The 14,901-nt window shown below is 57.7% G+C and overlaps 1 protein-coding gene across 2 annotated transcripts in view; it reads left to right on the forward strand.

The window, feature by feature from the left end:
* The window catches only part of TLN1 (talin 1), a 35,079-nt gene extending 22,006 nt beyond the window's left edge, over nt 1–13,073 (forward strand). For both annotated transcript variants that reach the window (XM_039383118.1, XM_039383117.1), the window contains 23 exons: nt 229–390; nt 479–619; nt 864–1,045; nt 1,336–1,468; nt 1,586–1,687; nt 1,793–1,963; nt 2,124–2,273; nt 2,405–2,506; nt 2,610–2,729; nt 3,020–3,166; nt 4,046–4,212; nt 4,446–4,629; nt 4,863–4,988; nt 5,297–5,413; nt 5,674–5,859; nt 5,958–6,065; nt 9,062–9,167; nt 9,309–9,433; nt 9,728–9,853; nt 9,994–10,056; nt 10,296–10,478; nt 11,149–11,274; nt 11,871–13,073. In XM_039383118.1, the coding sequence (XP_039239052.1) occupies nt 229–390; nt 479–619; nt 864–1,045; nt 1,336–1,468; nt 1,586–1,687; nt 1,793–1,963; nt 2,124–2,273; nt 2,405–2,506; nt 2,610–2,729; nt 3,020–3,166; nt 4,046–4,212; nt 4,446–4,629; nt 4,863–4,988; nt 5,297–5,413; nt 5,674–5,859; nt 5,958–6,065; nt 9,062–9,167; nt 9,309–9,433; nt 9,728–9,853; nt 9,994–10,056; nt 10,296–10,478; nt 11,149–11,274; nt 11,871–12,002 (3,159 nt within the window). In that variant the 3' untranslated portion in view covers nt 12,003–13,073. The remainder of the gene's footprint in view (nt 1–228; nt 391–478; nt 620–863; nt 1,046–1,335; nt 1,469–1,585; nt 1,688–1,792; nt 1,964–2,123; nt 2,274–2,404; nt 2,507–2,609; nt 2,730–3,019; nt 3,167–4,045; nt 4,213–4,445; nt 4,630–4,862; nt 4,989–5,296; nt 5,414–5,673; nt 5,860–5,957; nt 6,066–9,061; nt 9,168–9,308; nt 9,434–9,727; nt 9,854–9,993; nt 10,057–10,295; nt 10,479–11,148; nt 11,275–11,870) is intronic.
* The last annotated feature ends 1,828 nt before the right edge of the window (nt 13,074–14,901 follow it).

Below are 14,901 nucleotides of genomic sequence, written 5' to 3' on the forward strand. Positions count from 1 at the left end.
TGTCTCATCAGGCCCCATCAACTGCACTAGGAACCAGCTGGCAACTTCAGTGCAGTGGTGACAGTCCAGATGCAGGGCTCTGTGGGCGTGCAGGACCTTGGTGATCCTTCTTGAGTCTCAGGAGAGACTCCTGTCATCATTAGTGCCCCATATAGGGTGGGCGGGAACAAAGAACTGTGGGGGTAGGGGGTCATGGTGGATTCTGCCTTACTCTGCTTTCCCCTGCAGGTGCTGTCAGCAGCCACCATCGTAGCAAAACACACCTCAGCCCTGTGCAACACGTGCCGCCTGGCCTCCTCCCGCACCGCCAACCCCGTGGCCAAGCGCCAGTTTGTCCAGTCGGCCAAGGAGGTGGCCAACAGCACAGCTAACCTGGTGAAAACCATCAAGGTGCGGTTTCCCTTCTGAGGCACTATGGTGGGGATGGGAGTTAGGGCGCAGTGGGGGTTGGATAACTGCTCTCGTCTCTCCACACCAGGCCCTGGATGGCGAGTTCAATGAGGAGAACCGGGAGCGGTGCCGTGCTGCCACCGCCCCTCTCATAGAGGCTGTGGATAACCTGACAGCCTTCGCCTCCAACCCGGAGTTCGCCACCGTTCCTGCCCAGATCAGCCCAGAGGTGGGATACTGCAGGGGAAGGGAGGATATGGCCTGCCTGTGACGGGCTGCTGTAGGGTAGAGAGGAGTTGTGCCTTCCCCGAACTTGGGATGGAGTCCCAGTGTGGGGCTGGTGCACTGAGGGGTTGCAATTGGGAAGGTTTTCAGCAAGCCTTGGCCTTCAAGGAGCTGGTCCAGGGTAAGAGTCACGGGAGACTTCCTATGCATGGTCCCTTACCTCACCATCCCGTTGTCTCCCTGTGCAGGGGCGCAGAGCCATGGAGCCCATTGTGTCTTCAGCCAAGACCATGCTAGAGAGCTCCGCTGGCCTCATCCAGACTGCCCGTTCTCTGGCTGTCAATCCCAAGGACCCACCGCAGTGGTCAGTGCTGGCTGGACACTCACGCACTGTCTCAGACTCCATCAAGAAGCTGATCACCAACATGAGGTGAGCAGAGTCCTGAGTGAGCATTCCTGAGGATGTTTTGGCTCATCATCTCCTTGGCCACTGCTGCTGAGGGGAGGCCAAGGGATGGGATTTTGTCCTGCCTGGGAGCTGCTCCTCCAATTCTCACACAGGTTGATGGGAACACATGCTGCTGTACCCAGGCTCTTATCACAGTGGGTTGCCCCAAAGCCCAGGAGAGGGGTCCTGCCCCTCAGCAGCACCAGCTGAGGCTTGGGGCAAAGGTATGGCATAGCACCTGCCAGCACTTGCCTGATCCATCTGTCACACAGGGACAAAGCTCCAGGACAGCGCGAGTGTGACGAGGCCATTGAGGTCCTGAACAGATGCATGCGGGAGGTGGACCAGGCCTCCCTTGCTGCCATCAGCCAGCAGCTGGCCCCCCGAGAAGATATCTCCCAGGAGGTGGGTCAGGGACATGCTGTAGCAAACCTAATGCGGTGGGCGTCCTTTCCCCACCTCTCAGCAGCATGCAGACCGCAGCCCTGCTGCAGCCTCACACAACACCCTCTCTTTGCACAGGCTTTGCACAACCAGATGATCACAGCTGTCCAGGAGATCAGCAACCTGATCGAGCCTGTGGCCGGTGCAGCGCGAGCCGAGGCATCGCAGCTGGGGCACAAGGTAACCGGGGTGTGGAGGCTGACAAGGCACTTGGTGCATGGGGAGGGGAGGTACGAGGCAGCTGGGGCTTGAAACTGCTGTTGCTAAAGCTGCTCTTCTCTATAGGTGTCTCAGATGGCTCAATATTTTGAGCCTCTCATTATGGCAGCCATTGGCGCTGCCTCCAAAACGCCCAACCACCAGCAGCAGATGAACCTCCTGGACCAGACCAAAACACTGGCTGAATCTGCCCTGCAGATGCTGTACACAGCCAAGGAGGCTGGTGGGAACCCCAAGGTGAGCATGGGCCTGTGAGGGACATGTGTCAGTGGTGCAGGATCCCTTTGGGGTGCATGGTGCACATGCATGTACCACACGTGAAAACCCCAGAGTGAGTGTGCAGCATCCCTGTTGGGAGGGGAGCCTTACCTTACCTCACTCTGGCTCATCCTTGCAGCAAGCTGCTCACACCCAGGAGGCTCTGGAAGAGGCTGTGCAGATGATGAAGGAAGCAGTGGAGGACCTGACCACCACCCTGAATGAGGCAGCCAGTGCTGCAGGTGTTGTAGGAGGCATGGTGGACTCCATTACCCAAGCCATCAACCAGGTGAGGGGAGCATAGAGAGGACCTGGCCAAGGCTGGGGTGGGGGAGAGAGGAAGAGTAAGGGTCAAACCTTACAAGGCAAAGACCTTGTGAGCCAGAGCTGGAGTCAGAGTCTCCTGATGGTCTCTTGCAGCTGGACGAGGGGCCCATGGGTGAGCCAGAGGGCACCTTTGTGGACTACCAGACCACAATGGTGAAGACGGCCAAGGCCATCGCTGTGACTGTGCAGGAGATGGTGGGTGCAAACAAGCCTGTCACTGCAGAATGCACTGCCTGCCACCCAGACAGGCAACCACCCTCCTTACCTTGTCCAACTCTTGCTCTGCTTCCATCAACAGGTCACCAAATCCACCACCAACCCAGATGAGCTGGGCACACTGGCCAATCAACTCACCAATGACTATGGGCAGCTGGCACAAGAGGCCAAGCCGGCTGCTCTCACTGCCGAGAATGAGGAGGTGCGAGCATGGGGGGTCGCTGGAATGTGGTGTGAGGCAGAGCAGGAGCTGCTGGGGTGTGAGAACAGAGGACAGAGACACTTGAACCTCCCATCGGAGCTGGGGGCGGCAGCATTCACACCTCCCCTGAAACATAGTGTGGAAACATGGAGCAAAGCCGTGTTTCCGTTTTCTGACTCCTGAGTGGGAGGATTGGGAAAGAGGAGCTGGGTGGCTGGTGGTTCCCAGCGGGTATCACAGATGCAGGGATAAGTTCCCTGCTGACTCTGTCATGCACACGTTCCTCCCAGATTGGCTCCCACATCAAGCGCCGGGTGCAGGAGCTGGGCCACGGCTGTGCCGCCCTGGTCACCAAGGCTGGAGCCCTGCAGTGCAGCCCCAGTGACGCCTACACCAAGAAGGAGCTGATAGAGAGTGCACGCAAGGTTTCCGAGAAGGTAGGTGGCCCAGAGGGAGGGGTGGCAGCGTGGTGAGTTGGGAGGGATGCTAGATTGAGCCCTGTGGCCTTGGAGCCACCATGCTAGGTTCTCCCATGGTCCTGTTGGGTTCTGCTGGCTCTCAGCCGTGCTTGCCCTGCCCAGCTGATGGGGTGAAGGATGGATCCCCCTCTGCAGGCACCATAAAAGCAGCTGGTGCTTGTGATGGGTGAGGTGTCCAGGTGCTGCTGACGTGCTGATGGCAGCCTGCCAGGAGAGTCTGATCTACACACTGGTGACAGCCCAGGGCTCTCCAAATCAGTGTTGGACAAAGCGTTTGTTGTGTCTCCAGCCAAGCTTGCAGCTTGTGCATTGTGTCCAGCAGTCAATCTAAAGAGCACTCTTCTGAATAACAGACGAAAACGTAGCTTAAAAGCTCTAGTTGATAGAGTAGCAGTGCTTGTAAGCAAAATCACAAAAGCAAAACAAACACTTGTCTATCATGCCTGGCACATGCCTGCATGCTCAGGGCATCCTGCAGGTCCTTCCTCTCCACGACTGCTTTCCATTAGGAAGCTTGTTCTCCTGTGAGTGCTTGCCCAAGTACAGAAAATGAGTTAATCAGCTAAAGAAGAAACAAGTTGTGTTGTTCTGATGCCTGTTATGCAAATTTTACTCATTTGAAAGCTACCAGCGTCCAGTATCTCCTGGACCAGCAAACACGATAGGTGCAAGGTAAAGATAAATAACTGGAAGCTAAGAAGGGGTGCCCAGATGAAACATTCCCAGTTCCTCTCCTTGGTATGGAGTGACTCCGTCCTGGGAGGTGTTGAAGGTGTGTGTGGTGAGGGTTCCCTGAACCTGCTCTGCTCCCCCAGTCACTCTACTCGTACCCCACAGGTTTCTCACGTGCTGGCAGCTCTTCAGGCTGGGAACCGTGGGACACAAGCCTGCATCACAGCAGCCAGTGCTGTCTCTGGCATCATTGCTGACCTTGACACCACCATCATGTTTGCTACAGCAGGAACCCTCAACCGGGAGAACTCGGAGACCTTCGCTGACCACAGGTACGTGAGCGCCTTGTTCAGCCTCTGCTCAGCCAGAGACCTCCCATCAGGCTCTGTTCTGTGATCTCCTGTATTTCTGAGTTGTGGACCAGCCACAAGGAGAGCTCCAAGCTCAGGTCATGCTGGCTCTGTTTCCCCTCCAGTTTGTACATACAAAATGCAAGATCCACAGTCTCTCTGTCCCCAAGGACCATGTGTGCAGTTGTTCTCCCTGACTCTCTTCTTCACCCCAGGGAGGGCATCTTGAAGACAGCCAAGGCGCTTGTGGAGGACACCAAGGTGTTGGTGCAGAATGCCACAGCCAGCCAGGAGAAGCTAGCCCAGGCTGCCCAGTCCTCTGTGACCACCATCACCCGCCTGGCAGAGGTGGTGAAGCTGGGTGCTGCCAGCCTGGGATCTGAAGACCCAGAAACTCAGGTAAGGAGGGGGTGTGTGGGCTGAGTTCCAGCTTGCTTGGAGGTGTTGAGGGTTGCAGGTGTCATGTGGTGCTCTGGGTTGGATCCCGTGTGTTGTGGAGAGGATGGGTTGGACTTTGACTGGTGCTGGCTGAGCTGGACTCCCTCTGTGCCCTGTGGTGCCTAAATCTCTCACTGCTGAGCCACCTGAGTGTGACCGTAGCTAAGCCATTCCCCTGGTCTTGCTCTCCCCAGGTGGTCTTGATCAATGCTGTGAAGGATGTGGCCAAGGCACTTGGAGACCTGATTGGTGCCACCAAGGCAGCTGCTGGCAAAGCTGGGGATGACCCTGCTGTCTACCAGCTGAAGAACTCTGCCAAGGTCTGTGCTGGGCGTGATTGGAGGGAGGGGAAGAAGCAGGGGGGCTGGAGGAAAAGCAGAAGAGTTTTCTGCCTGTTTGGGGGCAGAAGCACAACTTGGGGGCAGTCAGGACAAAAGAGGAGGAAGGGGCACATAAAAGGTGGGATACAACATGCAGAGCAGACATTGGTGGGAAAACAAGATGAGACAATGTGACTGGAGTATGGAGACAGAGCCATTTTGGACCAAACCACGAGAAAAGGACAGGTAGTGGCAGCAGGCCAGAGCTTGTGTGAGTGTTCACCCGGTTCTCCTTTTTTCTTCCACAGGTTATGGTGACAAACGTCACTTCCTTGCTGAAAACAGTGAAGGCTGTTGAGGATGAGGCCACGAAGGGGACACGGGCGCTGGAGGCCACGATAGAGCACATACGCCAGGAGCTGGCCGTGAGTAACAGCCAGAGCTGGCCGTGAGTAACAGCCAGAGCTGGCCGTGAGTAACAGCCAGAGGTGGCCGTGAGTAACAGCCAGAGGTGGCTGTAACAGCCAGAGGTGGCCGTGAGTAACAGCCAGAGGTGGCCGTGAGTAACAGCCAGAGGTGGCCGTGAGTAACAGCCAGAGGTGGCTGTGAGTAACAGCCGCGGCACTGTGGCTGCCACCCCACTCTGCTGCTGCCCTGTGCCTCACTGCCACCTCTCCCCTCGCAGGTGTTCTCCTCCCCTGTGCCTCCTGCCAAGGTCTCCACCCCAGAGGACTTCATCCGCATGACAAAAGGCATCACGATGGCCACAGCCAAAGCGGTGGCCGCTGGCAACTCCTGTCGGCAGGAGGATGTCATTGCCACGGCTAACCTGAGCCGTCGCGCCATCGCGGACATGCTGCGCGCCTGCAAGGTGGGGCAGGCAGGGGATGTGGGTCTAGCGCAAGTTTGTGGGTGGCTGTGGGTGCCAGCAGGGGTGGTGCTGGATGTGTCCCTGTCTCCGGGTTTCAGGAAGCAGCCTACCACCCGGAGGTGAGTGGGGACGTGCGGCAGCGGGCGCTGCGCTTTGGCAAGGAGTGTGCCGACGGTTACCTGGAGCTGCTGGAGCACGTGCTGGTGGTGAGTGTCCCCATCCCAGTTCCCAGGGTGGGCAGAGGCTGACCAGGTATTCCCCAGATCCCCAAGGTTCTCTGGGCTCTTCACCCCCTCCCCCTGACATCTTTGCACAGCCCCCTTCACTGCCTGTGCTGGCACAGCATGTGGCTGAGCCCCTGCCATGGAAGCAGATGTCAGAGAGCTCAACAGGCTCTGAAGAAAGGTATTTGTGTAACAACAGATGGAGATTAACTGGCCATAAACAGATGGAGGCTGGAAATTCAACAACACGGTAGCAAAATCCTGTAAAAGTGCAGCTTCCAGTAAAAGTGGTGGGAGTAAAAGATTTCAGGCAGTGAGAAAATAAAGCTTATTAAGGTCACAGCAGTGTGGGAGACGGGCACGTGTGGGAGATGGGCGGGCACGTGTGGGAGATGGGCAGGCACGTGTGGGACACAGGCAGTGCCTGCAGTGGCAGCTATTATGACTGCAAGCACCCACTGCACTGTTGATCCAGTCTTCCTCTGACTGAGTCCTCCCAAGGACTTCAGCTGCAGCATTAGTTTACAAGAAGCAAATTAAGACTAGCAGAAAAGAAAGGTAGAAAAGATCCAGTGAGATCCTTCCAGCAGTTTGCATTCTTGGCAAGATCACAGAAGTGGAGTTGGGCACTGTGGGGATGCACATACCCAGCCCATGGAGCTGTCAGATCCCTCCCTTTGTCCAGGGTCAGGACAAAGATAGAGGGCAAGTCAGCTCTGTGTCAAGGTTTCACTAAGCTGGTTAGTGAGAGTCCAGGATCACTAGATGCAAGGTGGTGGAGCCCAGACTCTGGTTTCCTGCAGGGAAAGCCCCTTTAGGCAGAGGATAACCAGCACTGGCAGCAGAAGGAGGAGGTGGGCAGGAATCAATGGCTAGAAATGGAAGCTGAAGCAGAGGAGAAGTCAAAGGGTGGTTTTATTCAAGGGAGGTAACCACTGGGGTACAGTTCCAAGGGGGGCAGTGCGTTTTCCGTCCCCTGCATCTAGATCAAATATCTATCTGGAAGATGCTTCAGGCACATGTGAATCATGGCAGCCAAGGCTGGAGTGCTGAGCAGAAATTCTCTGGCTGACCTGTTGTTAACAGATGATTAGGCTAATGACTTAGCGTGGCAGTGCCTAAGGTCAGTCTACTTGCAGGAGCACGCCATTTCCCTGTATTTTGGGTGTTACCGTCCTGCTACTATGCAATGTTTTGAGTATCATACATTGGTACATCTCTTAAAATGGTCACTGGAGGTGCATCTTAGTCAGCTCATAGCCTCCGGGGTGCCTTCAGCTCCAGACAGAGACCATTTAGCAGTTTTAAACACGTTGTCAGAGCAGACAGCAGACTTAATAATCTGGTGTTTAGGCTGGATGTGCTTATGAGGGCAAAGTAGCCGTCACCATGTGTCATCATCTCAGGTACTCCAAGCCACATGCAGCTGTGAAGACTGCTGGAAGGGCTCCATGCAAGTCCAGGATAAAGCCATGACTCCCCCAGCCTCCAGAGCACTCTGGTCTGTGAAGGCAGGAATGGAGCTCATGGGCCCTGTTTATCAGAGGGCAGCAGGTTCCTGGAAAGCCGCAAGCAGGAAGGATCTAGGGGAGTGGGAGGGGAAATGGCAGATGGGGTGCTGCCTCATTCCCCAGCAGCAGCAAGTTCATTGCTGTACACTGTGTCCCCAAGGGAACCAGTATCTTCTGTGGAGCATGAACAAGCGTGGTTAAGGTTCAAGAATGAGGGTTATTTGGCTCAGGCTGGGAAATGTGGCTCCCGGCAGAGGAGTGGGAAAGCCTGCATGTTTCACTGGGGAGGGGAAGGAATTTGAACCTCCATGGGGACTTGGTATTTGGTAACAATAGGTCTCTCCCTCGGAAAGCAGAGAGATCCAGTGGCTGAAAACTGCAGTGAAGCAACTCAGAGTGGGGAGAAATGAGGTGTAAAGGGGGTGAGGAGGAGAGCTCTGAGTGTATTTGGCTCCTCCGGCCATGAGAGCCTCATCCAGGTGCCTGGTCTTGCCCTGCCCTGTAAGGCTGAAGTATGAGCTGACGATGGCAGCACAGCTCCCCACCCAGAATCTCTGATCCTTCGTTGGCATCTCTCCTTTTGGCTGCCCTTCATCCCTCACCGAAAAACACCCACCTTCCCCTGCCCTCCCCGTGCCCCAGCCCCAAGCGCCCGCGTGTCCTGGCTGGGCTGTTCACTGCTTTCTTTTCTCTCTTCTCCCTCCCTCCCTGTCAGCCGGTGAGTAAGGCAACGTTGGGGTGCCTGCTGGTCTCTAACCTCAGCATGAGCCTTGCTCACGGCTTGTCTGTGTGCCCAGCCCAGTGCTGGGGTGGCACTTGGTGTGTGTCCACAGGGACCCCGTGTCCATGTGTCTGTGTGTGTGTACTCACACCTGCTCTAGCTGGTGGGCAGCTGCTGCCTGTGGGGTGCGAGTTGGGCCAGCAGTGAGCTCTGCTTGTTCGTACAGACCCCATGTGTGTGCACACATGTGCTGTGGTGTGTGCATGTGTCCCCCTGAGCTGGGTGAAGGACCCTTAAGGCACTGCCTGCCACCTTGTCCCAGTGGGGCCAGTCTTCCCAGGCTGGGACGTGGCTCCAGGGTATCCCCCTTTGCCCAGCTTGTGTTTGCAGACAAATCTCCAAAATGGCGGGGTGGGGGGAAATGCTTCTGGAGCTTGAAATGATTTGCAGGAGAGAAATATTGGAGTGGGTAACTGCTGAATGCAGGAAGGCTTGTGCTGAGGGTCTTGTGTCTGCGAGATGTCCCAAAAGCTGTGGATGTGGGAAGGCCATGGGGAAGCTCATCCCGTCGTGGGGCAGGAAGATAATAGCCAGGGTCGCTCGACAAAGCATCTCAGACAGTGCCTGATGTGTACAGATGTGGGAGGGTGATGGGGGATCCCACCCTCCTGCTCTGAGGAGCACACCCCAAACAGCCCTAGGAAGTCCCCGTTTTCCAGGTGCTTACATCTGCTCCTTCCCCGCAGATCCTGCAGAAGCCGACTCACGAGCTGAAGCAGCAGCTGGCAGGCTACTCCAAGCGCGTGGCTAGCTCTGTCACCGAGCTCATCCAGGCGGCCGAGGCCATGAAAGGTAAGGAAAGATCCTGCTCAAAGGGGCAGGATCGAGGGCTGGGATTAGGGTGGAGGGCTCAGCAGCTGATGGAGGAGGTAGGGCGAGTCAGAAATGAGGCTGCACACAGGTGTAACCTGCCTCGCTTCCCGGTGTTCCTAGGGACGGAGTGGGTTGACCCAGAAGACCCCACTGTCATTGCTGAGAACGAGTTGCTGGGGGCAGCAGCCGCCATTGAGGCTGCAGCCAAGAAGCTGGAGCAGCTGAAGCCAAGAGCCAAGCCCAAGGTAACAGTGCTGAGCCTTGTCTGACCCTGCTCAGCTTGAGGTGGGCTGGGGCTCTCCTGCCTGTGCTTTAGCCAGGTTTGAAGTCCCATCTGACGGCTGGCCCCTCTCTCAGTACTCCCACTGCCTCCCACATCCCCAGCTGGACCTTCCTCAGGCAGCCCACGCCCTGCTGCACCCCACAGGCCTTAATCCAGCTTTGTATGTGCCCACTCAGCCCCCTGCAGCCATCATCCTGCTCTGCTCCGTCTGTCCCAGCACCCCTGCCTAGGATTCTCACTCTGCTTTTGCCTACAGCAAGCAGACGAGAGCCTGAACTTCGAGGAACAGATCCTGGAAGCTGCCAAATCCATTGCTGCAGCCACAAGCGCCCTGGTGAAGGCAGCCTCAGCAGCCCAGCGGGAATTAGTGGCCCAAGGAAAAGTAAGGCCATAAGAGGGGAAGAAATAAGAAAATGTAGGGCTGTGGTGGGTTCTCTCTTCTCCAGGGGCTGCCTGTAACCCTCATGCCCCATGACAAGAGGTGCCCAGGGTGCTAAGCCTCAATCCTCTCCTTCCTTACAGGTGGGCGCCATCCCAGCCAATGCAGTGGATGATGGACAGTGGTCCCAGGGTCTCATTTCAGCTGTGAGTATCAAGGTCACACTCAGGAATAGAGGGGGACCTTTCTCTTGGCTCCTGCTGCAAAGACGAGGATGCTCTGCCCTTGTGCTTTTCCTCTGCAGAAGAAGCAGCCATGCTTCTTGCTCCCTCTCCCCCGTGCTGAGACATGGCATGGATGCTGGTTCTTGCCATCCCATGCCACACAACCTCCTTGGGGCCGATTAGGGCTCCTGTACCCCCCCTGACAGCCTCTCTCCCCACAGGCACGCATGGTGGCTGCTGCCACCAACAACCTGTGTGAGGCTGCCAACGCAGCGGTGCAGGGCCATGCCAGCGAGGAGAAGCTCATCTCGTCCGCCAAGCAGGTGGCTGCCTCCACAGCCCAGCTCCTGGTGGCCTGCAAGGTGAAGGCTGACCATGACTCAGAGGCCATGAAGCGGCTCCAGGTGAGTCCCAGGGCTGCCCCTCCAGCCCCACCTGCCTCCTCCCAGTTGCTTGAGGGATGGATGTGAGTGGACTGTGGGTACTCTCCAGGACTCGTGCTCCCTGCCTGTGTGCCATCAGCAGGGAGTTCATAGGCTCCAGGTTGCTTGGACTTGACTGCTGGCTGCATACTAGGTGTGTGAGTGGTGCTGGGCTGCTCGGCCTGGCAGCATTCAGGGATGATGAACTGGCACAGGAATGCCTGAAGTGGGTGCACTGCATCACTGGCATTCGAGAGGTTAATGTTTGGGGGGCATGTTTTGTAGCACCCTTAATTGTCAGAGGCCATGGCACAAAAGAGGTTAATGCCCATCCATTTCGGGGTTAACATGGGGTCTCAGCACCTCTGGGGCCAAGTGCTGGGGAGAGTCAACAGGGCTGCCTACCAGTCCCTGCCCCACTGCTCGGACAAGAGCCAGAGCCTGGCTGGGAGCAGCAGAGCCTGAAATGGTCATGAGCGGGTGGCAAGGCAACGAGCCATGTAAAGGAATCCCTGCCTGCAGCTCCTAGCACTCTTGGCTGCCTGTCCTGACTGCTGGCCCAGCCTGGGGCAGGGGTTCCTTCACACCCCCGGGCAGCAGTCATACCCTGGGGCTGTGATTTATGCTGACACTCCCCACTTCCCTGCTGCAGGCCGCTGGCAATGCTGTCAAGAGAGCGTCGGACAATCTGGTGAAGGCAGCTCAGAAGGCAGCTGCCTTCCAGGACCACGATGAAACGGTGGTGGTGAAGGAGAAGATGGTCGGGGGAATTGCACAGGTGAGGAACAGGGCTGCTCCAGTGGGGCAGGAGCAGCTCTGGGTGCCACCACAAGCTGTGTGTGCCTGTCTCAGGAGTGTGTCCTACCATGGGTCATGTCTCCAGAGAGCCTCACAAAGATGCTGTGGATGTACCCATCCCGCCCAGCACCCAAACAGTATGACTTCACCTTGTCCTGCCACGAATAGCAGTGGGGGATGGTGCACACTCCTTGGAGTGTAATGCCCTGGGTTCTCCTTGTGCAGCACTGACACTATCCCAGTGTCTGTTGACACACATGTGAAAGACAGAGCATTGAGTAAGGGATGAGACCTGCCTGGTATTGGGTGCCACAGGTCCCAGTGCTGCCTCTGTGCAGCTGAGATCCGCTACAGGGCACATGGGGCTGAGCCCTGGAAGCCGTGCTTTTCTGTTTATCTCTGGAGTACCATGCTCCCACCCCAGGGGCAACAGCCCTCATGCCCCAGGAGGCTGTGGCTGTGACGGGAGGGAAGTAGCAGCCAGAGAACCTGGCTCAGGGGTTGGCATGGCTGGAGCAGAAGCTCCAACCATCCCTGTGGGAGGGCAGCTGTGACCCCAGGGCTCTCTCCCGTCAGATCATCGCTGCCCAGGAGGAGATGCTGCGCAAGGAGCGGGAGCTGGAGGAAGCGCGGAAGAAGCTGGCGATGATCCGGCAGCAGCAGTACAAGTTCCTGCCCTCGGAGCTGCGGGACGAGGAGCAGAACTGAGCCGCACGCCCTCCTGCCCACTGCACAGACTGCTGCCCGCCCGCCTGCCCGCTCCTATTTAAGACGACCCGCCTCAAGCGGAGGGCTGCCTGGGCTAGACCAGAGCTCTGCCCACACCCACAGTGATGGGACTAACCCAGCTGCCCCTCCAAGCTGGCGCCGCACCAGCAACTCCGCTTCGCTGCCCAGCCCACCTTCCTATGCACACCCAAGGCACAATCAGAGCGCTCGGAGGGACTCGGTTGGGGTGGGAGCCGGGGCTGCACTGGCTCAGGGCTCACCTGCCAGCCCCGGGGTTTGGGCCCACAGAGCTCTCCACTGCAAGGGGATATTTACTTGTGCCTTCCTCATTCCCATTCGTGCCCCTTTCCTCTCTCTCCTCCGCGCGGGACGGGGAGCGGCAGGGGGCTGGCCCTCTCCTGTGCGATGGCGTGCAGGGAGCAGCATGGTCCCTCGCTGAGCTCTCATGCGGAGCTGCCTTTCACCTCCAATGCCTTACTGTTGGCTGAACCTTCCTCTTCAGTTTCCCTGGGAGGCACGGAGGCTCCCCCATGAGCATCCTCTTCAGCCCGGGCCCCTCTGGGGAGCAGCAGGGCTGGAAGCCACAGTGCCTCTGCTCAGGATGGGGGGTGATGCGATGAGTTCACCCCCAGAGCTGTTCTCTGCCTTCCCGCGGAGCTTCTCCCCGCCCGCGGCCCCAGCCAGCTCTGCCTTCCTTCTTCCCAAGTGCCTGCATTGTTTTCCAAGATCTACAGTATTTTTGTAACTTTTCCATTTCTCTAGTATTGAGCCTGCAGCTTTCAAAGTTCATATATTTCCCTGCCAGCTTGTGCCCTGCCCACTAACACCAGCTCTCGCCGGGGTCCTGTAGCCCAGTATCCCACCCCTCCTCGGCTCCGGGACCCCCGTCCCTTCCCCTTTGCACTTGCTGAGGCTTCTCTCACTATTTTGATACTTTAAGCATCCCATATTAAACACTGAAGGAAACCAGCTCCCCCCGAGCCTCCGGGGTGGGGTGGGGGATGCCTCCTTGGAAAGATGCATTCATCAATAAAATCTGGTTTTCCTGCACTATTGCCAGCTGGGTATGAACGAGACCCCCCAGGAGACGGGAAGAGCAGGGGGGCCATGGGCGCTTGCCCTCATAGCAAAGGCAGGGGGGAGTGTACCACGGGTGGTTATACAGCATGGAAAATATTTAAGGCACGTCCAGCCCCAGGCACCCGGCAGGCTGGACCCCCGCTGCCAGCCATGTGCCGGCCTCGCAGGTGCTGCCGGGGGGCCACCGCCACAGGAGGGGGCCCTGGGGATTTTGTTTCTGGGGGATTTGGGCTTCAGGGAAGGCAGGGGGGTGGGGGAAGTATGTGTGAGTGGAGCTGGGCTTCTGGCCCCATTCCTGCTGCAAGCTGAGTATACCCCTGGGTAGGGTGCTACAGGGGTGCAGGTGGGGGACTCCCAGTCACTAGTGGCCCAGTCTTTGGGCCTCCACTGGCAAGGCAGAAGTCTTTGGGCCTCCACTGGCAAGGCAGCAGTCTTTGGCATGGTGTGGATCTGGGAATGTGGCTGGAGCCCTCCCGGCTGCCGGCGCTGAGCTCACGCCCCGAAATAGCCCCCCGGGGCCAACCTGTGCGGGCAGCAGCTGCCCCAGCGTGTCCCCACCTGTTCCCACCCCATCACTCAGCAGAGATTTGGGGGGCCTGTGTGGCGGCGGGGCAGGCAGAGATGCTGTGGGGTGCAGGGGGGACGTGGGCAGGGTGGCACATGTCCCCTGCCTCTGGGACCTGTCCTGGCAGTGTGAGCCACAGGCATCATCAGTGGCAAGGGCAGCATCCTGCAGTATCTCAGCCAGTGACCCCTGTCTCCTGGGCACGTCCCTGGGGGTGTGGAGGGGCTGTTCCCCGCCAAGACACTCAACCCTGGCCAGGCTCCAAGGTGGATTTGTGGCTCTCACAGGCATCCCAGTCCTCCCAGCTGTCCCCTGACAATCTGTGATGGCCTGAGCCGGCACCAGGCTCTCACCCAGGTACTAGCTGGGCATGGGGCCCTTCTGAGCAGCCAGCAAGGACACGGGGCACAGCATGGCAGCAGCCCCAGCCTCATCCTTGCATCCTGGGGTCAAGGGAGCTCCAGCACCACCAGCACAGGGCTGCAAGGACATCCTCTGCCTTTTCCTCCAGTTTGGGTGCAAGCAAGGGGTGGTGGCACAAACACCAGGGGAGGGACATGGGGGGTGATTAACCCCCCATCCTCTAAATCTCACACATCAGTCAAGAGGTTATTTTGGTAGGCAGGTTAAGGAAAGGACATACAGATGTTTGGAGCTGGGATGACAGTCATGAGGTGCCAGAGCCTCTGCAGGAACCCAAATCCAGCTAAGTTGAAGGTGAACGGGGAAGCCATGTCTCAACTTCCTGGGGAGCCCAGGAATGGGGTGAGAGGCTGCAGCATGGATTGCACCTGGGAAGGTCCCATTAGTTTTCAGGACAAGCCTTTCCTTGGGAGTAAGGTCAGACTCTAGAGTGAAAAACGGAGGGTATCACCATCCTTGGAGACCTTAGCCCAGGACAAGCCTGGGCATGGGGCAGCAATGGAAGGGATGTGCACCCACACCCCTCTGCACGTTCTTGTCCCAGAGGTTACCCCAGAGGATGGGCTTAAGGGCAGACTTGTGGGCCTCTACACCTGGATGGTTCCAGTTGTGCCGTCAGACACCTGGAGCAAAGGGAAGGGGGCAGCAAGGGAAAACAGCATCCTTTGGGGGCACATCTGAGGGCTGGCCTGGCTCCAGGGCAACTTCCTGGCTGCTTGCACCATGCCCATCATTGTCTTTCTCCCATGGGCTGAGCCCACGGAGTTGCCCCAGGCTGAAACATCTCGCAGAAAACCAATTATTCTCTCC

The sequence above is a fragment of the Pipra filicauda genome, unplaced genomic scaffold, assembly GCF_003945595.2.
Source record: "Pipra filicauda isolate LSUMZ 115617 unplaced genomic scaffold, ASM394559v2 scaffold2_size9829703_pilon, whole genome shotgun sequence".
NCBI lineage: Eukaryota > Metazoa > Chordata > Aves > Passeriformes > Pipridae > Pipra > Pipra filicauda.